This window comes from Euphorbia lathyris, chromosome 3, assembly GCF_963576675.1.
Source record: "Euphorbia lathyris chromosome 3, ddEupLath1.1, whole genome shotgun sequence".
Lineage (NCBI taxonomy): Eukaryota > Viridiplantae > Streptophyta > Magnoliopsida > Malpighiales > Euphorbiaceae > Euphorbia > Euphorbia lathyris.
The window spans coordinates 106,060,423-106,083,498 of record NC_088912.1 but is presented as its reverse complement, the minus strand read 5'-3'; the positions used below and the strand labels follow the sequence as shown (position 1 = coordinate 106,083,498).

At 35.0% G+C, this 23,076-nt stretch overlaps 1 protein-coding gene across 7 annotated transcripts; it reads right to left on the bottom strand.

Moving 5' to 3' along the window:
- Positions 1 to 11,715: 11,715 nt before the first annotated feature.
- LOC136221574 (uncharacterized) lies at positions 11,716 to 20,746 on the bottom strand. 7 transcript variants are annotated; one of them, XR_010685182.1, is made up of 10 exons: positions 20,538 to 20,746; positions 20,215 to 20,397; positions 19,255 to 19,398; positions 18,442 to 18,658; positions 18,327 to 18,362; positions 18,172 to 18,248; positions 17,904 to 18,091; positions 12,422 to 12,524; positions 12,015 to 12,049; positions 11,716 to 11,885 (listed from the first exon to the last, which is right to left on the bottom strand). XR_010685182.1 is itself a non-coding variant. In XM_066008945.1 (7 exons), the coding sequence occupies exons 3-6, from the start codon at positions 19,287 to 19,289 to the stop codon at positions 18,204 to 18,206; spliced, it is 333 nt and encodes a 110-aa protein (XP_065865017.1). In that variant the 5' UTR covers positions 19,290 to 19,398; positions 20,215 to 20,397; positions 20,538 to 20,746; the 3' UTR covers positions 17,600 to 18,091; positions 18,172 to 18,203. The 7 variants fall into 7 exon arrangements, 2 of the variants coding, with proteins under 2 accessions (XP_065865017.1, XP_065865018.1); XR_010685180.1 differs by having other exon boundaries at positions 12,015 to 12,524; XR_010685181.1 differs by having other exon boundaries at positions 11,716 to 12,049.
- Between the last annotated feature and the right edge of the window lie 2,330 nt (positions 20,747 to 23,076).

The window sequence follows — 23,076 nt, the reverse complement described above, 5'->3', positions numbered from 1 at the left end:
TGGATTGGCTGTGTAAATATGAAGCTAAAGTTGATTGTTGTTCAAAGGAAGTTGTCTTACATTTTAATTCAGAATCAACCGTGTTATTTGTTGGGGAGAGAAAGGTTGTGCCGTTTTGTTTAATATCTGCAATTCAAGCAATTAGATGGATTAGAAATGGGTGTGAGGCATATTTAGCTCATGTTGTGGACACTAGGGAGGATGGAGGCAAATTGGAGAATATTCCAGTGGTGAGAGATTTTGCAGATGTATTCGTAGATGAACTACTAGGATTACCACCTCATAGGGAGATTGATTTTCCTATTGAGACCATGCCAGGAGTATCTCCTATATCAATTGCTCCATATAGAATGGCTCCAATGGAATTACAAGAATTGAAGAAACAAATAGAAGAACTACTTGAGAAGGGGTTTATACGACCCAGTACTTCACCGTGGGGAGCACCTGTATTATTTGTGAAGAAGAAAGATGGAAGTATACGATTGTGTATTGATTACAGACAACTGAACAAGATGACAGTGAAAAACAAGTATCCATTTCCTCGGATTGATGATTTTCTAGATCAACTTAGAGGAGCTCGTTATTTTTCAAAGATTGACCTAAGATCGGGCTATTGGCAGTTGAGAGTTGCAGAAGCTGACATACCTAAAACTGCTTTTCGCACAAGGTATGGTCATTTTGAGTTTCTTGTGATGCCTTTTGGCTTGACTAATGCTCCTGCAGCTTTCATGGCATTAATGAACAAGACTTTTCAGCCATATTTAGATAAGTTTGTTGTGGTGTTCATTGATGATATCCTAGTGTACTCAAGGACTGTGGGTGAGCATGAACCACATTTGAGAATTGTTTTGAAAATTTTAAGAGATAATCAGATGTATCCAAAGCTGAGCAAATGTGAATTTTGGATGGATGAAGTTGTATTCCTTGGTCATGTAGTGTCAGGTGAAGGGGTTCAACCCAACCCTTCCAAAATTAAAGCTATTGATGAATGGGAACCGCCAAAGAACGTTACAAAGCTTGAGTTTTCTTGGGTTAGCTGGTTATTACAGGAGATTTGTAGAGGGGTTTTCTCTGATTGCATGTCCATTAACTAAATTGCTAAAAAAATGAGTTGTATTCCAATGGAATGATAAATGTCACCAAAGCTTTGAGGAACTAAAGAAGAGATTGACTTCTGCACCAGTGTTAGTGTTACCTTCTGAAGGTGGTGGCTTTGTTGTTTATACAGATGCCTCGGGACAAGGTTTGGGATGTGTTCTAATGAAAAATGGGAAAGTCATTGCATATGCTTCTAGGCAACCGAGACCTCATGAGATGAATTACACCACACACGACTTAGAGTTGGCAGCAGTCATCCATGCATTGAAGGTATGGAGACATTACCTATATGGGGAGACATTTCAGATTCTCACTGATCATAAGAGTTTGAAGTACATCTTTACACAAAAGGAGTTGAACCTAAGACAAAGGAGATGGATTGAGTTATTAAAAGATTATGATTGTACAATAGATTACCATCCAGGAAAGGCTAATGTGGTTGCAGATGTTTTGAGTAGAAAGAGTGTTGATATTGTGGCTAGTATGAAGAATTATAGTTTGAATTCACTAGTGGAGATGCGAGCCATGGATGTGCAGTTAGAAGTAAATGAAGTAACAGGTTTGATGGCTACACTACGGGTAAAACCAGATTTGAAAGAAAGGATCCTAGAAGCACAATGGCATGATCCTTATTTACAGAAAATGAGAGATCGTGTACAACAAGGTAAAAGACCTGATATTTCTGTGGAAGATGATGGGACTATGATGATAGGTAGTCGATTATGTGTTCCAGATGTAGCAGATTTAAGATCAGAAATTCTACAGGAAGCACATAATTCTCCTTATGCTATGCACCTAGGAATGACAAAGATGTACAGAAATTTGAGACCTTTTTACTGGTGGCCTACAATGAAGAAAGATGTATCTGATTTTGTTTCCAAATGTTTGACATGTCAACAGGTTAAAGCTGAACATCAAGCTCCCGTGGGAAAACTAAAACCTTTAACCATACCAGAGTGGAAATGGGAGAGGATCACTATGGATTTTGTGATGGGATTACCAAGAACAAGGCGTAGACACGATAGTATATGGGTGATAGTAGATAGACTTACGAAATCTGCTCACTTTCTACCGGTTCAACAGACAGACTCGATGGATAAATTGGCTAGACTTTATGTGGAACAAATAGTGAGGTTGCATGGAGTACCTATATCCATTGTTTCAGATCGTGATCCTAGATTTACATCTAGATTTTGGGGCAGTTTACAACACTCATTAGGAACGAAATTGCATTTCAATACAACTTTTCATCCACAGACAGATGGACAATCAGAAAGAACTATTCAGACCTTAGAGGATATGATGAGAGCTTGTGTTCTTAATTTCCAAGGTGAGTGGGATATACATTTACCTCTTATGGAGTTTGCTTATAATAATGGTTATCATTCGAGTATAGGCATGGCACCTTATGAGGCATTATATGGAAGACCGTGTAGAAGCCCTATATGTTGTGATGTTGAAGGAATGAGGCAATTAGAAGGACTTGAGTTAGTCCAGGAAACTGTTGCAAAGATCAATGTCATAAAGAAGTATTTAAAAGCTGCACAGGAACGTCAGAAAGCTTATGTGGATCAGCACCGAAGGGAGATGGAATATAAAGTTGGAGATAAGGTGTTTTTAAAAATATCCCCATGGAAAGGAATAGTTCGTTTTGGCAGACACTAGTAGAAAAATGGCCATTTGCATCGACCTATTTGCATCGGCCCTTATAAAATGTGATGTAAAAGGTCCATTTGCATCGCCCCTTTATTTGGGGCCGATGCAAAAGGTCCATTTGCATCGGCCCTTTATTTGGGGCCGATGCAAATACCATAACATTTAGTATTTGCATCGGCCCCTTAACAGGGCCGATGCAAATAGCTGTATTATTTGCATCGACCCTTTCAGGAAGGCCGATGCAAATATCAATTGAGTTATTTGCATCGGCCACTTTATAGGGACCGATGCAAATAAGTGTATTATTTGCATCGGTCCTTTATAAGCGACCGATGCAAATAGTGCTAATATAAATGTTTAGAAATTAATACAGCATTGAGGAGGGTATTTGTAATTAATTGGGATCATTTTGTAAATATAAAAATTTGGATTTTAGGGTTATTATTTCTCATTTGCACCGCCACCCATCGGCCTCTTCTCCTTCTCAAAAGATCTAACCCCATCTCCATAGAAGGCTGCGTTTTCCACCTCATTCTCTTCTCGGTTCTTCTTCTAGTCGACCTTGAGTCTCCTCTTGTCAACCGTGGTAGAAAACAGTTAATTTACCTCTCTCGATTTGTCTCTTTTCTCTTCAACTCCACTCCGAGACCGATTCCTCGTTAATTTATCTCTCTCTTTTTTCTCCATTTATCGTCCTCGTGAGACTGCTGCTGATTATTAGATCCAGGGGTGAGATTTGTGAAAAACGAGTCGAAAGAAGTTGGTGACTCGAATGACCGGAGAGCAGGGAGGTTTGCTGCGAAACGGGGAGTGGATGAAGGTGAGAATGGCTCTAATTTGGGGATTTTGGAGAGAAGGATGTTGGAATCGTTGCCGGCGCTGGAAAGGGATAACCTAGACCCATTTACACTCAGTGTTCGTTCCTCTTCTCTCCACCACACATCTGTTCCTTTTCCTCCTTAAATCTGGCCACACTCGGTTGACTTGTCCCTCTTGTGGTGTTTTTGAATCAGGTATGGGGTTTGATTTGCTGGAATTCATTTTTGTTATGTTTGGTATTCAATTGTTTGTTTTTGTTTTCATGTAACAATGCTTCACTACCAAGTTCAAGCAGTGGAATTCATTGAATAATATCTACTAGTTTGTGTTGAGCTGTCTAATATTTGACTGACTTATTTGAAACCATCAATCTCTGTAATCTTTTCAAGCTTATGGAATGATTGGAGAAGAAAGATGGCGAAACTTCCTTATTCTTTCACTGTCAATTTTCGCCACCATGTCGAGCTTTTGTTGCTAATGTGCTGGGTAATAATTCAGACCGAAGCACAATCTGGGACTTTTCCTCATGATGAAGGTAGGACAAACCAACCATTTTCAAAGATGCAAATGACCATTTAACAATGAAAATGGTTGGTTTGTCCTACCTTCATCATGAGGAAAAGTCCCAGATTGTGCTTCGGTCTGAATTATTACCCAGCACATTAGCAACAAAAGCTCGACATGGTGGCGAAAATTGACAGTGAAAGAATAAGGAAGTTTCGCCATCTTTCTTCTCCAATCATTCCATAAGCTTGAAAAGATTACAGAGATTGATGGTTTCAAATAAGTCAGTCAAATATTAGACAGCTCAACACAAACTAGTAGATATTATTCAATGAATTCCACTGCTTGAACTTGGTAGTGAAGCATTGTTACATGAAAACAAAAACAAACAATTGAATACCAAACATAACAAAAATGAATTCCAGCAAATCAAACCCCATACCTGATTCAAAAACACCACAAGAGGGACAAGTCAACCGAGTGTGGCCAGATTTAAGGAGGAAAAGGAACAGAGGTGTGGTGGAGAGAAGAGGAACGAACACTGAGTGTAAATGGGTCTAGGTTATCCCTTTCCAGCGCCGACAACGATTCTAACATCCTTCTCTCCAAAATCCCCAAATTAGAGCCATTCTCACCTTCATCCACTCCCCGTTTCGCAGCAAACCTCCCTGCTCTGCGGTCATTCGAGTCACCAACTTCTTTCGACTCGTTTTTCACAAATCTCACCCCTGGATCTAATAATCAGCAGCAGTCTCACGAGGACGATAAATGGAGAAAAAAGAGAGAGATAAATTAACGAGGAATCGGTCTCGGAGTGGAGTTGAAGAGAAAAGAGACAAATCGAGAGAGGTAAATTAACTGTATTCTACCACGGTTGACAGGAGGAGACTCAAGGTCGACTAGAAGAAGAACCGAGAAGAGAATGAGGTGGAAAACGCAGCCTTCTATGGAGATGGGGTTAGATCTTTTGAGAAGGAGAAGAGGCCGATGGGTGGCGGTGCAAATGAGAAATAATAACCCTAAAATCCAAATTTTTATATTTACAAAATGATCCCAATTAATTACAAATACCCTCCTCAATGCTGTATTAATTTCTAAACATTTATATTAGCACTATTTGCATCGGTCGCTTATAAAGCACCGATGCAGGTTTTTTGGAAACTTTATTCCAGCCATGCTAAAGTAGCGAAGCTGAGTAGATGAAAAAAAAAGCCCACTGACTCCAGCGCTTGTATTGCTTGATTCGACTAGTCTCCCACGAGGTTCCCGGAAAAGAGTTCCTATATACATAGACAGCGGTTCTCGCTAAAGCAATTGGAGCAGCGAAAGTAGGATCATAAGTGAGTTTTTTCTGATAGTTGTCAAATGGGAAGTATGCTCGGTCCCTATAAAGTGGCCGATGCAAATAACTCAATTGATATTTGCATCGGCCTTCCTGAAAGGGTCGATGCAAATAATACAGCTATTTGCATCGGCCCTGTTAAGGGGCCGATGCAAATACTAAATGTTATGGTATTTGCATCGGCCCCAAATAAAGGGCCGATGCAAATGGACCTTTTGCATCACATTTTATAAGGGCCGATGCAAATAGGTCGATGAAAATGGCCATTTTTCTACTAGTGAGAAGATATAGATCAGACCCAAGTCATATGATTCCTGAACCTGGGATTGCAATAGTGAACACAGACTTGACTATTCATGAGCAACCTTTAGAGATTTTGGGACGAGAAATGAAATGACTCAGAAACCGTGAAATTCCAATGGTTAAGGTGAGATGGAGTCATAATCAAACACTTGATGAGGCAACTTGGGAGGTAGAAGAAAATATGAGGACACAATATCCTTACCTATTTGAAGCTTCTGGTAAGTGAATTTCGAGGACGAAATTCTTTAAGGGGGGAAGAACTGTAACATCCCTAAAACCCTAACATATGAGTCTTCCCACATTCATATATGTTTTCATAATTGAATACATACATTTTAGATTCATCTCATTGTCAGTAGAAGTTTCGTATGCATAATGCGATTACCGTGCGATTAGTAGGTGATTAATGAGTCGTTAAGATGTAACGATTGGTTAATTGAGTTAGGACTTAAATGAATGAGTGAATGAATTCATATGTCCTAAATTTATTAACTTACACTTTAGGAGGGATGAATTTGAGGTTTGTGAGTAAGCACGAGGTGTCACCCCAATATTAAGACAAAATACACCTCTTCATTTTACAAAGGATGTGCACAACTCAATCCTTATGATATTCAGCCACATTTTCGACCAAAGCTTCATCAAACCTTCCTTTTTCATACCCTAACATCCTCCAAAGAAAAATCTTCAAATTTCTTCCATTTTCAAGCCAAACAAGTCAAGTTAGGAAGCATACTAGGTGATAGACACAGGTTGAAGGTTAGTATGCTGTTTTAGCTTGTTTTCTATGAGTTTTATATTCTGAAATACCTAGGTATGATCATAGGATTTGTTGTGGATGAGTTTTGATTGAGTTTCTTGAGTTTTGGTGTTGTTTAAAGTGGTTATAGGCTATCCAAATGAAAGATATGTATCAAGTGCCGTAAACAGAAATATATGGTACTACTTTCAGTCATCTTGGAGCATGTTTTTCATCTTGATATTGTTCGAATTTGAAGATACATAAAGAATAAACTATGTTCCTATATATCTTATGAAACCCTCTGTAAACTATGGGACTTTAATTCCATATATAGATGAAGAAAACCTAGATGGAACATGACTGCATCGAAATTGAATGTCATGTGAGGTAGCCATGTTGATGTAACATTTTGAGGACCTTAGATTCCGAATTTGAGAAAGGTTCTTTATACAAAAGTGTTCCTAACTACTTGGAGTATATTTCTGTAAAAGGATTTGGCAATCCATTGTGTTTAGTGTGAGCTAGGTTGAGTGAATTATGGCAGATGCAAATCTAGGTAGTCTGTTTCTTGGCTGGAAACAGGACAGAATCATTTTGCATTCCATATATTGTGTAAAAGTGATATTAATGTAAATTTTGGATATGTTATACCCATATATGTCTAGTTTTAGTAGGTTCAAGAAACAGGGCATTTGGATTTATATAGAGAGAGTTGTGGCAGAATGTGTGCAAGTAGGTCATGTGATGATCTAAGATAAAAGGATTAGATTGCATGAACTTTGTGGAGTTAGTGTCTTGTAAATCATATAGCATTCATTAGTTTATATTTTCATTAAGTTTATGTTAAGACTAATTGTATAAATGTTATGTGACATTAGGAGGATAAGGTGCAATTGAATGCACACCTGATCGTGTAGAATAGATCGAACTGAGTGTGACGGTAAGCATATTGCTTATATATGTGTATGAATGTATTGTGGCTTGTAACTTGTTGAGTGTGAGATGTGGTTGAATCTGATGTGAATGATGTGGATAATGTTTGAGTGTCTGTGATACATTGTGATTGATACGAAAGTGATATGATTGAGTATGTTGCAGTGTTATGAGTAAATGTGGCATGTTGAGCCTTGTGCACATAGTGGAACTGGATAATGGTTGGATTATAAATGAATATGAGCTTGCTTAGATGGATATGTGAAATGGTCCAAGTTGAGAGTGCTATCCGAATATTGTGAGCCGGAAGCACATGTGTTGAGATATATGAGTACGTGAGTTGAGCTTAACTCCTCCGTAGCACAGATGATTGTATTCTGAATTTAGTGAGTCGGAATACAGATTGGGCCCAAGGACCATTTTATATATATTGTCTAAGTACAGTAAGGCCTTTCTAAAATAAGTATTACTATACTAAGTGAAACAAGTGAATATCTTTCTATTGAAAATTCTAACTTGGTACTGATGATATATTTTGATTTGTGCTCTTTACATTACTTTTGTATATACATATATGCATAATATGTTTATTGAGTAGGCAGCTCACCCCTTGCCAACAGATTTTACAGGTTAGGTGGAGTTCTTCTTGCTTAAGGTCGCACCGGCAGTGTCAGTCCATTCTCATCTACGCATTTTGGAGTCTTGTGATGTACTTTTGTTTTGTAAATCCTCTATGTAGGATAATGACTTAAACGTGTATTGTAAATTGTAAATGCTTTCTCTTATGTATAATATGTAGAGTTTATATGAGATTGAAGTTTATATGATTGAGAATTGAAAGCATGTCTATAACTGATATTGTGTGAGATATCATGTGATCTTAGTGAGGGGGTTACAACTGAACTTATTCAATGATATTTCTGGGTTTGTTTCAAAAAAAAAGTAAAAAATATTAGAACTTTATAATTATTTACTCAATATATTAATATTTCTTGCTAGATATGGTTAATTATTTAGTTATATGATAACTTGGGGAAAAATCCTTGATCGGAGCACTTCCATGTGAGGCGCCGTTGGGATCGGCTGGGGACACTCCGATGCCAAAGTCAGTAATATTTCTGAGAATAAAATGTAAGCACAAAAGTAGAGAATCAGTAAGTGTACCTTTGATCCTAGGAAGCTGGGGTATTTATATAGGTTTTTGTAACCTTCAGCATTAATGGGGAAGCAGGTGAAGAGTTGTGTCATTACTCATCTTTAATTGCTATCAATTCTCCATTAATCCCAGCATTTAGCATTGAAACCCTCAGAGTTGAGGTATTCGAACAGTCAAGTCTTTATTCCCCTTTAATGGCTATTAATTACCATTTAATTGTATTTATTCCCATTCATGGATGGTAATAAAGGCGCCTTTTCATATTCTTTGATCCGTCAAGGCGTATGTACGCTCTCCTTGAGAGCTATGTCGGGTCTCCACTACTCGCTCTCATCGGACGTATCTCGTTATGGCGTATCTCGCCATGGTCCACGTGGCGTGGCATAATGCTAGAGACTCCTTCCTTTTCCTCATTATTTGCATATTCGTCCCTACATTAATTATCATTAATTCCACATTAATCATGCATAAATATCTCTTTTAGAATGAATAATGGTTTGCCATTATTTCTATTAATTTTCCCTTATTCCTTATTCAAGAATAATTTGGGTTGTTATCATTATATATTAAATTATTCTACTTTCACTAAAATCATGCAGTCTAATTAATTAGGCAATTTCTATATCCTTAACTCACAATAATTTTTTCTTCAAAAAAAACTCACAATATATTCCATATTCTAATTAATTAGACAAGCTGTATCCTTAAATTTTATAGCTTTCTCTGCAATTCACAATAATTTCCTTAGAGTCTTTAGGAAAAATCTCCACAAATTAATTGTTCCCATTTATAGTCGAATTTCCTTTTTATGAATTTCTATGTAACATACATTACTTTCCAATATGATATGGTTAATTATTTAGTTATATATTTCAATTATTCTAATTTCAGTAAATCATGCATTCTAATTAATTAGATAATTTTTGTATCCTTAACTCACATTAATTTGCTTATTCTAATTAATTAGACAATTTATATATTTTTAAATTTTGTAGTTTTTTCCGCAAATCACAATAATTTCCTTATTCTCTTTAAGAAAAAATGTCCACAAATTAATTATTCATTTTCTCTCTTCTCTTATGCCCCTTTAAGAATCTGCAACCCTCAAAACCCTCATTGCACCTCTCATCTCTCTATATAATTAGATCTTTGTCCCATAGACCATTCATCAGGTTCATATGAAAAATATTCTAATCTCTTCAAAGCCAACCGATTCTCACTTCTACTTAAACAATTTAAGCAAGAAACCCATTCCTCCTCCTCCTCTCATTCCTCACTTCTTTATCTTTTTCTTGATTTTCCGGCAACACATTTCAAAAAACTTACAACGGATTCCAGTTTTTTTATATATAATTTATAGAATTACTGGATTAAATTAATATGGTGATAGAAGTGACAGAACCTCAAGAATTGATTATCGGGCTATCATCGTTCAAAGATAACCACGATCGGAAATCCTGAAGATATGGGAAGGAAAGGTATTCATCTAAAAATGATTGCTTCTTACTATCTTACTAATTTTATACTGTATACTGCTGCTCTTAAGTAAATTTGTCTAATCGTTATATGTCTGATTTTATACTGTATAATATACTGGATAACATTTTCCATGTGAGTAACTGTATTATGCAGTCTTGTTTGTATACTGTCAAGTAGCAAGCAAAACTCACCGCTTTGATCTGAGGTTTCGGCTTTTTTTAGCCAAATTCGATCTCTAAAACCCTTTGCTTTTAGGTGTTTTCTAATTTGTCCTTTTATTTTTCGAATTCTCTCGGCAATTTAAGACTTGTTTTACTTATTTAAAGGCTTGATCTACAGATATTGAGACAGATTATTATTAATGACATTGTTATTTTGGAATTACCAAATTTCTTAAAAATTTTGAAGGTTTCTGATATTGGTGAGTAGAATCAACTAGTAACTACAGATCTATTTTATTTGCTGATGTGGACCTACTTTCTTTACTGAAGGCCCGTTATAGACTAGGTTGTCCTAAATTAGGTAAACTAACACATTATTATTTTTATTTATTCTTTTAAATTTAGTTATTAAATCTTTCATTATAGCAAACAAAAATCTTTTCAATGTATATATAGTAACTTTTTGTTTGTTTTGAGTTTCTTAGAAAATAAGAATTTTTCTTCAAAATAAATGTTAGCTAAAATTCTTAACTGACGCCCAATAATAATATCATTTAGGCTTAATAATTATGTTAATTAGGAAAATTTACATAGAAACGTATGTTTTAAAAAAATACTAACATTGAGATTCAAAAAAAAAAATACTAACATTGTAAAATATTGATAAAAAATTCTAATATTTTGAGATATTAAATTAATAAATTCAAATTTTATATTTTATAATTAAACTTAAAATACATTTATTAGATCTTTAAATTTTTTTTGTTGTTTTAAAAGTTTTTTTTGATAGAGTTGTTTTTAAAGTTTAAGTACTAACTAAATTTTCATAAATAAAATATTAATTAAACTTTATTAATATAGAAAAAAATAATTTTTTTCATAATATGCATTGAAATTCATAGATAAATTTTTTTGAAAAGAGAGATAATGCTCTGCTAATGTATATTAACTAGTCGAAGACCCGCGCGTTGCGTGGGATATATAATCTTATTTAACTAATTTTATAATTAATAATTAAAATATTGTGTTTAATTTTCTTATTATTATTATTTGTATATATTATTCCTATTTCACATCCTTGAACATTCCTCTGATTTGAACATATATTTATAAGTAGCGAAAATCCTATATAAAAAATGTTGTTGGATAATGTTTCAAGTTAACACTACAAATTGTGAAACAACAATATCGAGCTCTACAAATTGAGTGACTTAGAATGTATTACCAAATTTGCAAGCGAATGTAAATTCAAAAGGTTTTTATTTCACTTTGTTTTGTTAACATAATTGACGCAATAGATAGAAAGACAAATATGATTGTCTTTGCCACATTTGGCTAGTGCAGTTAGGTCGTGCTTGACAACTACAATGAGGATCACAAAATTTTAGTTACAAATTACAATAGATGCTGAATAATTTTTAAGTAAACTCGAACATTAAGCAATTCATGAAAGTTGCAAGAAAGATAAAGATGTCAAATAAACCTTTAGAACTCAAAATCTTTTTTCCAGAAATTAGCAAGAAAAGAATGAAGTGGTTCTAGATTTATTTTATTCAAATAATCATAAACTACTCTTTGTAGTGAAAGAGGAAAAAGAATGAATACATTTATAATGATCACTTAATACTTCCAAGGATGAATTGAAGCCCAGTAGTATGGAGTTTGCTCGCCTAGCTGTAATATCAACTATACCTACATGAAATATAAAGAAAGGATCTCTCGAGTATAAATTACCAACACTGAAACAAAGATTTGGCCGTACTAATCAACTATTGTTTGATCAGAAACGCTAGTTAATTATGGAGAATTAATGGACATTACAAATTGAGACTGTCATGCATCAGGAGCAGCTCTTGCTGCAAAATCAGTATAAGGAAAGTTAGCTTAAATAATTTAGCAGTCACAAAATGAGTATTCAAGTTAATCGCAATGACTTTTTGGTATTCAAGTTTAGCAGTCACAAAATATATATGTCAATAGAAAGAACATGAATCCTCAAACCTGGTAACCATAAATGGAATCAAGTGAATGACATTAAATCAGAGTTATTTACAATGCAAACCACTATTGATCCAAGCATCCATACAAATAGGGGAAAAAAGATTGTCGATCTCACGGACTCAACTCTCATCCTCCTTGCTCGACTTTGACATCTCAACCGTAATTCAATTCAATACTGTTTGAATCCCTAGGCAAATTGGCAAAATATATAGTGCTTGAGAGGGTACCTTCTGTTTACGTTTCTGTAATGAGGAGAAGTTGAAAGATCAGATGGGAAATTAGAAACCGAAACAATGAATTTGGTTGATATTCAATGGGGCAGAGGAGGATCTGAAAAGACATGAAAACGTTTTTCTAATTAAATGGAAGAGAAGGATATATATCATAAGTTCATAACGATACATTTGGGAGAAAAAGCTAAATTATTTGTATGTTGCCACGTAAGTAAAAACCATCTCTAAACAACTTCCTTATTTTCTCTCTGCTTCCATAATTATATATAGTATAGATTATATCAATCCTTTGTGACAATAGTTATAGTGTGACACTGAAAGACATATATTACACATCACTATCTGTATCTATTTAATTGTTGTAGAGATTGATTGTAGTTAGTAGACATCCCTTATTTTTACCAACCCATTTTTTATGGAATGGAAGCGAAATTGGCAAATTTTTAAAATCTATCACCTTAACCACATATCAATTATATTATTGTTCATAGCATCTATCCAGTAGAAACGGAAATATTTTATCGAAAATCTTCAATTTGAGCATCTTCTAGCTAGAACAGAAGGTGGTATCAGCAAAAAAAATGGAGGAAGGTGATGCTTCAAAATACTCATGAGCTCCCTTCATTGACTCACTCGTCTAATGACCCACCCCAACCTTCTCACAACTTTGAAAAAATGCTCCTTAGGTTTTGTGAAAATAAACGACCACCTTCTAATGAATGTTTCAGTTATAAGCTTAGAGCTAAACAAACACTTTCGAAGAAAGTATTGTGATCTTTCTTACATTAAAAAGTCATCTTAATAAAGAATCTTCTCAGGGGTCTTAACTATAAAATAACATCATGAGTAACTGCAGAGCCAATAAAAATTCTTGATGTCATTCGAGTTTCGAAGCCTACCACACCTCATGATAGTTTTACTACTTGGAGAAAGAGTTTGAAAGCCTTCAAGGCATTAGGAATGAACGCTAATTTCCTGCAGGAACGATTGGATCAACTTATAATCCCAGCTTCCAAGTCGAGAAAGTAAGAGGAAGTTAAAACTGCAAAAATATATTGTAGAAGAGGATATGAAAAATCTAGAGAAAAAATGTATTATAACAAGAAGTAAGTACTAGACTTTATGAGCAGTTGTTGGAAATGAAGCTTGAGAGTGAGGATTATAATACACTATTATGATAATCCTCACTCTCAGCCTCCATCTTCAACAACTGATTATGAAGTCCACTACTTACTATTTTTGTTCCAATACTTTTTTCTCTAGATTTTTCATATCCTCTTATGCAATATATCTCTTGTAGTTTTAACTTCCTTGTACTTTCTCGACTTGGCAGCAAGGTTTATAAGTCCATCCAATAGTTCCTACAGGAAATCAACATTCATTCCTAATGTCTTGAAAGCTTTCAAGCTCTTCCTCCAAGTAGTAAAACTGTATTTAGGCTTGGTAGGATTCCAAGCTTGAATGACATCAGCAATGTTTCAATTATAAGCTAAGAGCTAACCAAACACTTCCAACGAAAGTATTGTGATCTTTGTTGTAGTAAAAAGACATATCTTAATAAGAATCTTCTCGGGGGTTTTAACTATAAACTAACATCATGAGTAATTGCAAAGACAATAAAAATTGTTGATGTCATTCGAGTTTCGAAGCCTACCACACCTCATGACAGTTTTACTACTTGGAGGAAGAGTTTGAAAGCCTTCAATGCATTCAGAATGAATGCTAATTTCCTACATGAACGATTGGATCAACTTATGATCCCTGCTAGAAAGTACGAGGAAGTTAAAACTGCAAAAATATGTTGTAGAAGAGGATATGAAAAATCTAGAGAAAAAAGGTATTATAACAAGAAGTAAGTAGTAGACTTTATGAGCAGTTGTTGGAGATGAAGCATGAGAGTGAGGATTATGATATACTATTATGATAATCCTCACTCTCAGCCTCCATCTTCAACAACTGATTATGAAGTCCACTACTTACTTATTTTTGTTCCAATATTTTTTTTCTCTAGATTTTTCATATCCTCTTATGTAATATCTCATGTAGTTTTAACTTCCTTGTACTTTGTTGACTTGGCAGCAAGGTTTATAAGTCCATCCAATAGCTCCTACAGGAAATCAACATTCATTCCTAATGTCTTGAAAGCTTTCAAGCTCTTCCTCCAAGTAGTAAAATTGTCATTAGGCTTGGTAGGATTCCAAGCTTGAATGACATCAGCAATGTTTCAATTGTAAGCTGAGAGCTAACCAAACACTTCCAACGAAAGTATTGTGATCTTTGTTGCAGTAAAAACACATATCTTAATACGAATCTTCTCGGGGGTTTTGGCTATAAACTAACATCATGAGTAATTGCAAAGACAACAAAAATTGTTGATGTCATTCGAGTTTCGAAGCCTACCACACCTCATGACAGTTTTACTACTTGGAGGAAGAGTTTGAAAGCCTTCAAGGCATTAGGAATGAATGCTAATTTCCTGTAGCAACGATTGGATCAACTTATAATCCCGGCTTCCGAGTCGAGAAATTACAAGGAAGTTAAAACTGCAAAAATATATTATAGAAGAGGATATGAAAAATCTAGAGAAAAAAGGTATTATAACAAGAAGTAAGTAGTAGACTTTATGAGCAGGTATTGGAGATGAAGCTTGAGAGTGAGGATTATGATATACTATTATGATAATCCACACTGTTAGCCTCCATCTTCCACAACTTATTATGAAGTTCGCTATTTACTTATTTTTGTTCCAATACTTTTTTTCTCTAGATTTTTCATATCCTCTTATCTAATATCTCTTGTAGTTTTAGCTTCCTCGTACTTTCTCGACTTGGCAGCAAGATTTATAGGTCGAACCAATAGTTCCTACAGTAAATCAACATTCATTTCTAATGTCTTGAAAGATTTCAAACTTTTCCTCCAAGTAGTAAAACTGTCATTTGGCTTGGTAGGCTTGCCAGCTTAAATGACATTAGCAATGTTTCAATTATAAGCTGAAAGCTAACCAAACACTTCCAACGTAAGTATTGTGATATTTGTGCAGTAAAAAGACATATCTTAATAAGAATCTTCTCGGGGGTTTTAACTATAAACTAACATCATGAGTAATTGCAGAGACAATAAATATTCTTGATGTCATTCGAGTTTCAAAGCCTACCACACCTCATGACAGTTTTACTACTTGGAGGAAGAGTATGAAAGCCTTCAAGGCATTAGTAATGAATGCTAATTTCCTGAAGGAACGATTGGATCACCTTATAATCCCTGCTGCCAAGTCGAGAAAGTGCGAGGAAGTTAAAACTGCAAATATATATTGCAGGAGATGATGTGAAAAATCTAGAGAAAAAAGGTATTATAACAAGAAGTAAATAGTAGACTTTATGAGCAGTTGTTGGAGATGAAGCTTGAGAGTGAGGATTATGATATACTATTATGATAATCCTCACTCTCAGCCACCATGTTCAACAACTGATTATGAAGTCCACTACTTACTTATTTTTGTTCCAATACTTTTTTTCTCTAGATTTTTCATATCCTCTTATGTAATATCTCATGTAGTTTTAACTTCCTTGTACTTTCTCGACTTGGCAGCAAGGTTTATAAGTCCATCCAATAGTTCCTATAGGAAATCAACATTCATTCCTAATGTCTTGAAAGCTTTCAAGCTCTTCCTCGAAGTAGTAAAACTGTCATTAGGCTTGGTAGGATTCCAAGCTTGAATGACATCAGTAATGTTTCAATTATAAACTGAGAGCTAACCAAACACTTCCAACGAATGTATTATGATCTTTGTTGCAGTAAAAAGACATATCTTAATAAGAATCTTGTCGGGGGTTTTAACTATAAACTAACATCATCAGTAAGTGCAGAGACAAGAAAAATTGTTGATGTCATACGAGTTTCGAAGCCTACCACACCTCATGACAATTTTACTACTTGGAGGAAGAGTTTGAAAGCCTTCAAGGCATTAGGAATGAATTCTAATTTCCTACATGAACGACTAGATCAACTTATAATCCATGCTTCTAAGTCGAGAAAGTACGAGGAAGTTAAAACTGCAAAAATATATTGTAAAAGAGGATATGAAAAATCTAGAGAAAAAATGTATTATAACAAGAAGTAAGTAGTAGACTTCATGAACACTTGTTGGAGATGAAGCTTGAGAGTGAGGATTATGATATACTATTATGATAATCCTCACTCTCAACCTCTATCATCCACAACTTATTATGAAGTCGGGTACTTACTTATTTTTGTTCCAATACTTTTTCTCTAGATTTTTCATATCCTCTTATCCAATATCTCTTGTAGTTTTAACTTCCTCGTACTTTCTCGACTTGGCAGCAAGGTTTATAAGTCGATCCAATAGTTCCTACAGTAAATCAACATTCATTCCTAATGCCTTGAAAGCTTTCAAACTTTGCCCCCAAGTAGTAAAACTGTCATTAGGCTTGGTAGGCTTGCCAGCTTAAATGACATTAGCAATGTTTCAATTATAAGCTGAGAGCTAACCAAACACTTACAATGAAAGTATTGTGATCTTTGTGCAGTAAAAAGACATATCTCAATAAGAATCTTTTCGGGGGTTTTAACTATAAACTAACATCATGAGTAATTGTAGAGACAATAAATATTCTTGATGCCATTCGAGTTTCGAAGCCTACCACACCTCATGACAGTTTTACTACTTCACAAGTGGAAAAAGGGCCATTTACATCGGCCGTTTTGGGCCTTTTGCATCGGCCGCAGCGCGATGCAAAAGCCCTCGACGCAAATGCAATTGCGTCGGCGTCATTTGCATCGGCCCCTTAAAGAGGCCGACGCAAATGCCACCTCTATTGCAACGGCCCTTTATAAAGGGCCGATGCAAATGATATGTCAACTACGTTAAATGACACAATCATTTACATCGGCCCCTTACTACGGCCGATGCAAATGATTGCTTATTTGCATCGGTCCTTACAAGGGCCGATGCAAATGATTGTATCATTTGCATCGGCCATATTTGAGGGCCGATGCAAATGATTATATCATTTGCATCGGCCCTTGTAAGGACCGATGCAAATAATTAATTAATTTACAAATAAATTAAATTATTTTTCCAGAATTTAATTTCAATATCCTACGAAGAAAATTTGGATTGAATGGAGCTCTATAGGATATCAATAATAGGAAGAAAACAAGAAAAGAATACTTATATAATATTCATTTACATGAAAGTATAAATATAACCTATTTACGAGAGATTCTGAATTTCTAATCAAAATTTGCAAGATACAAAAGATTAATTAAAAAATAAGCTAACACGGGATCCAAGTTTGAAACAAGTGGCAATAACAGCGAGTCCGACATGTTTGATCTTCTCATGAAAATCTTATCAACATTCTCCATATTTCTTTATGCTTCATGCTCATGCAGAATTAGCAATCAGGATGAATCAATGGTTACATGTATACTTGTAGAAGAACTAGTCATATACCTCAATTTCCTTCTGTGCTTTTCGGGTCTAATCCAAAGCAGTTCTTCATCTATAAAGGGAAGCTTAGATTTTGCCTTTCATAACACGATAGATGAATTAGTATCAGGACTGAATCAATTAACATGTTAAGTGAATGTATCTGCAAACTTGCCATATAAACCGCATTCCATTTGTATCAACATCGAACTCTGTCCATATAGAACAGAAACTACTAAGAAACTCAAAGAAAATAGAAAGAAAAGCTAAGACTATTTCAAAGAGGCCTTACCATTAGGATAGAAGTCGATAATGTTCGAATCCTCATCGATCATCAGCTTCTGATATGCTTTGGGAAGAAACTGCGAGCTGCAAAAGAACATTCTGAACAATCAAGACATTCTTATTCATTCATCTAAGCTACCAATTAATACAAGGCCAACTTACCATTTTAAGCAAGAGCATGCCCCCAACCAATGATACCTGTTTCGAAGTTGAGAATACTTTAAACCTGCTATATCTGCATCAGATTTGAAGCATGTAAACACATTCTAGTGTTTACCTGAACTATCTTTTCTCCAGAAAGTGCCTCAACTCTTGTAGGAGTGAAGGCCTCAGTGATTCCTTTCCCAAGACCAAGCTGGCCTCGCTTAGACTTGCCCGAAACCCACAATGTGTGATCATCCCCAATTGCTGCAGAGACAACACCCGATGCTGATGCATGAACTATGTTAATATTATTTAATCCTTCTACCCTCTTTGCTTCATTCCATGTACCCCTGCAAAATCAACATTTTGTGGTCAATGGCCTACTCCTCATAAAGAAAAATTTGAAATCCCAGGAAGAGATTATGCCCAATTGCTGCTCATTCATTTTGGAGAGAACAGAACTGAGCATCTTCTTGGAGAAAGCATTCAACCTTATCCACAAAGTTTGATTGCATAAATACTCCCAATTAGAAATTCAGCCAAAATCCTCATAAATGAATATCCAAATACCAATCCAAATCAATTACTCAGAAATTCAATAGCATGGAAAATGAATAACTGATTAGCGAGTTGATATAGTGTTTTAGGCAATGGAATCAAAGACCCTAAGTGAGATGATTTTGGTCGAATATAACTGGAAAGAATGAAGTGAACAAAATAGCTCAATCAAAACAAATAGACCCTAAGTGAGCTGAGCTTGGTCAACTAGGGGTGGCAATTTTGATCTTGGTCAAAGAAATCAAGTCGCTCCTCAACTTGTTCTCTCAGTTTCTCTCCCAAAATGCTAGAGCTGCTGTCTATAAGGCAACAAGGAACAAATGTCAATTTTGACGGCTCAAAAGACTAAAAACAAGTAGGATTTACCAACCAACATGATAGAATTTACCAGCAAAGCAATCCATTCGAGATGAGATGGAGCATTTGTTTGCAAGATAACGAGCCATGCGTCCTTTATTGACGGCAGATGCTGGCCCAATGAAAGATGAATGGAAGATCATATTTGAGTGTGTTTCCTCGAGTTTTCAATGCCCTATACACAACACCAAACAAGTCAACCTCGAGTTTTAACATCTTCTTTAGAAACATTTGCCCTGCAAGAGGAAGATGGGCAGAGATCTTCTTTGATACTCATAAGTTCACAGTCTACTGTTAATTTATCTAAATTCTAATCAAATTGATGATATGTATATTAAAGAAACTTTTTCAGTATGAAAGATTCGAAGGCTCTTGGGTTAGTTTTAAGCTTCAAAAAATGGTAGTCACACTTTCACTTGATAGTTTATCACAAAGGCATCCTTGAAAACATGAATCAACAACAGAAAACAATTACCTATTAGCTTACTAATTCCTATCACTAAGATATAACAAGACTCAAAATTCCAATCACCAAAAAAGTACATTAGAAATTCTTGTTAAACTTATAATTAACTTGAAAACCAAAGACGTTGTGGATTAATGTTGAACTGAAATAGTAAATTACCAAATAATCAACTTGAAACCAAGTTTATCAAGCTTAATTGCCACTCATATTTTGGAAATCTGTCAGCAACCAAGTTTATCAATCTTAAATTAAATTTGCCCAAATACCTTGCCTAAACTGCTCATAATTGAGTTCCTTCAATGCAAAAGTGAAGTAAATGGCATTTCATTTATTTATTCTTTTTTCTGGTTTAAACCATAGGTATTCTAATTGAGATAATCTTGTTAGGGACTTAGTCATACTTAAAGGCTCCTCACTCCTCATTTCAGTCTTTCAAAAAATGCAAAAAATAAAATCCCTCTTTTAATCAAACTAAAACTCGTGGAAGCTTAATAATGACACTAAAGTGGAGCAATTGAAGCTTACTTTCAATCCGAGAATCGTAGGAGAGGCTTTGATAGAACCATTGTCATCAAGAGAATATATTGTCTCATATATAGCAATCCTAGAGAGTGGCTGAACTCCATGTCAACTTGCTTCTTGAAGAAAAGCTAGAAGTAATACTATTACAGAGAAGATCAATTCGGATCCTCTCATCACACTCAACATCTGAAATTGAAATCAACAAGAAAGAAATTCAGTTCAATTAAAACCTCAACCAATCTATATAAAGCAAAGTATGAGCAAGTGTATGTTCAGATGATGAAATTATAAGAATTGAAAAGTAGAAGAGCAAAGAAAATACTAACCAGAATATTTATTTCAACTCTGGAGCTTTCAGAGACTTAGATCGACAGTCTCTAAGAATCCGCGTTTGGTCAGAGCTGTTTCCGTTCTGAATCTCTTATGAAATTCGAGAGTCTCCGAGCAAGGATAACGTGAGCTCTATCTGAGATTCCGACGGTGGAAAGCGCATCCATGGAAGGTTGGATTTGGTCTTGTGAGAAGGAGAAGAAGGAGATGGAGGCGGCTGCAAATGAGAAAGTAACCCTAAAATAAAATCTGAATTTATACTTATCTTTTCATTATTTATAAATTTGCCTCAATTAATTACAAAACACCCCTTTATATTTTATTAATTTTTTAAAATTCATACTAACACTAATTGCATCGGTCTCTTATAAAGGGCCGATGCAAATAATACACTTATCTGCATCGGTCCTATTTAAGGTGCCGATGCAAATGATGCAAATAATAGTTGAATTACTATTTGCATCGGCCTTTTAAAAGGAGCGATGCAAATAATACGTTCATTTGCATCGGTCCTTAATAAGGGCCGATGCAAATGAACCTTTTGCATCGGTCCCAAATAAAGGGCCGATGCAAATGAACCTATTTCATCGCGTTTTGAAAGGGCCGATGCAAATGCGTCGATGCAAATGATCATTTTTCCACTAGTGCTTGGAGGAAGAGTTTGAAAGCCTTCAAGGCATTAGTAATGAATGTTAATTTCCTAAAGGAACAATTGGATCACGTTATAATCCCTGCTGCCAAGTCGAGAAAGTGCGAGGAAGTTAAAACTGCAAATATATATTGCAGGAGATGATGTGAAAAATTTAGAGAAAAAAGGTATTAGAATAAAAAGAAGTAAATAGTAGACTTGATGAGCAGTTGTTGGAGATGGAGCCTGAGAGTGACGATTATGATATACTATTATGATAATCCTCACTTTCAGCCTTCATCTTCAACAACTGATCATGAAGTTTACTACTTACTTATTTTTGTTTCAATACTTTTTTTCTCTAGATTTTTCATATCCTCTTATGCAATATCTCTTGTAGTTTTAACTTCCTCATACTTTCTCGACTTGGTAGCAAGGTTTATAAGTCCATCCAATAGTTCCTACATGAAATCAACATTCATTCGTAATGTTTTGAAGGCTTTCAAACTCTTCCTCCAAGTAGTAAAACTGTAATTCGGTGTGGTAGTTTTCCAAGCTTTAATGACATGAGTAATGTTTATTGTCTCTCCAATGACCCCCGAAAAGATTCTCATGAAGATATGTCTTTTTACTGCAACAACAATCACAATACTCTATTCAGAAGTGTTTAGTTAGCTATTAGGTGATGCTTCAAATTACTCATGAGCTCCCTTCACTGACTTACTCATCTAATGACCCACCCCAACCTTCTCACGGCTTTGTAAAAATGCTCTTTAGGTTTTGTGAAAATAAACGACCACCTTCAAATAAATGTTTCAGTTATAATCTCAGAGCTAACCAAACACTTGCGAAGAAAGTATTGTGATCTTTGTTACAGTAAAAGACATATCTTAATAAGAATCTTCTCGGGGGTCTTAACTATAAACTAACTTCATGAGTAATTGCAGAGACAATAAAAATTCTTGATGTCATTTGAGTTTCGAAGCCTACCACATGTCATGACAGTTTTACTACTTGGAGGAAGAGTTTGAAAGCCTTCAAGGCATTAGGAATGAATGCTAATTTCCTGCAGGAACGATTGGATCGCCTTATAATTAGACCTGGCAATTATCGTGTTCGAGTCGTGTTCGTGTCGTGTCATTTCGGGTTCGTGTCAAAAAGGATAAACCCAAACCCAACCCAAAAACTTTCGTGTCAAAGTCATGTTAACCTGTTCGGGTTAGTGTCGATTTCGTGTCGTGTTTTCAGGTTACATGTAATTTTGTTATGCATATATATTAATAATAACTCTTAAAAATATAAGAAGATATGGTACTGTTTTTAAACATTTTATATCATTTTTAGATTAATATGCTAACAATAATTATCGAAAAGTTCGATAATATCATGTTAGAGGGTCATGTAATGTGTTTATAACAATTTAGGAAATTCAAATCAATATTTGCAATTAATAATTATAATTTTATTATCTTTATTAATAAAGTGACATAAAAAAACACAAGAGAATATAATAATAATTTTCAATATCCGTGTCATTTTGTATCGTTTTCGGGTTCACATATCAACACTAACCCAACCCAAAAATTAGCGTGTCAGTTTTTTGTCAACCCAAAAATGACTCATTACCTATTAAGCTCAACACTAACACTAAAAATATGTGTCGTGTTCCTGTCATGTAATCGGGTCGTGTGTCATTTTGCAACCTCTACTTATAATCCCTGCTGCCAAGTCGAGAAAGTGCAAGGAAGTTAAAACTACAAATATATATTGCAGAATATGATATGAAAAATCTAGGGAAAAAAGGTATTAGAATAAAAAGAAGTAAATAGTAGACTTGATGAGCAGTAGTTAGAGATGGAGCCTGAGACTGAGGATTATGATATACTATTATGATAATCCTCACTCTC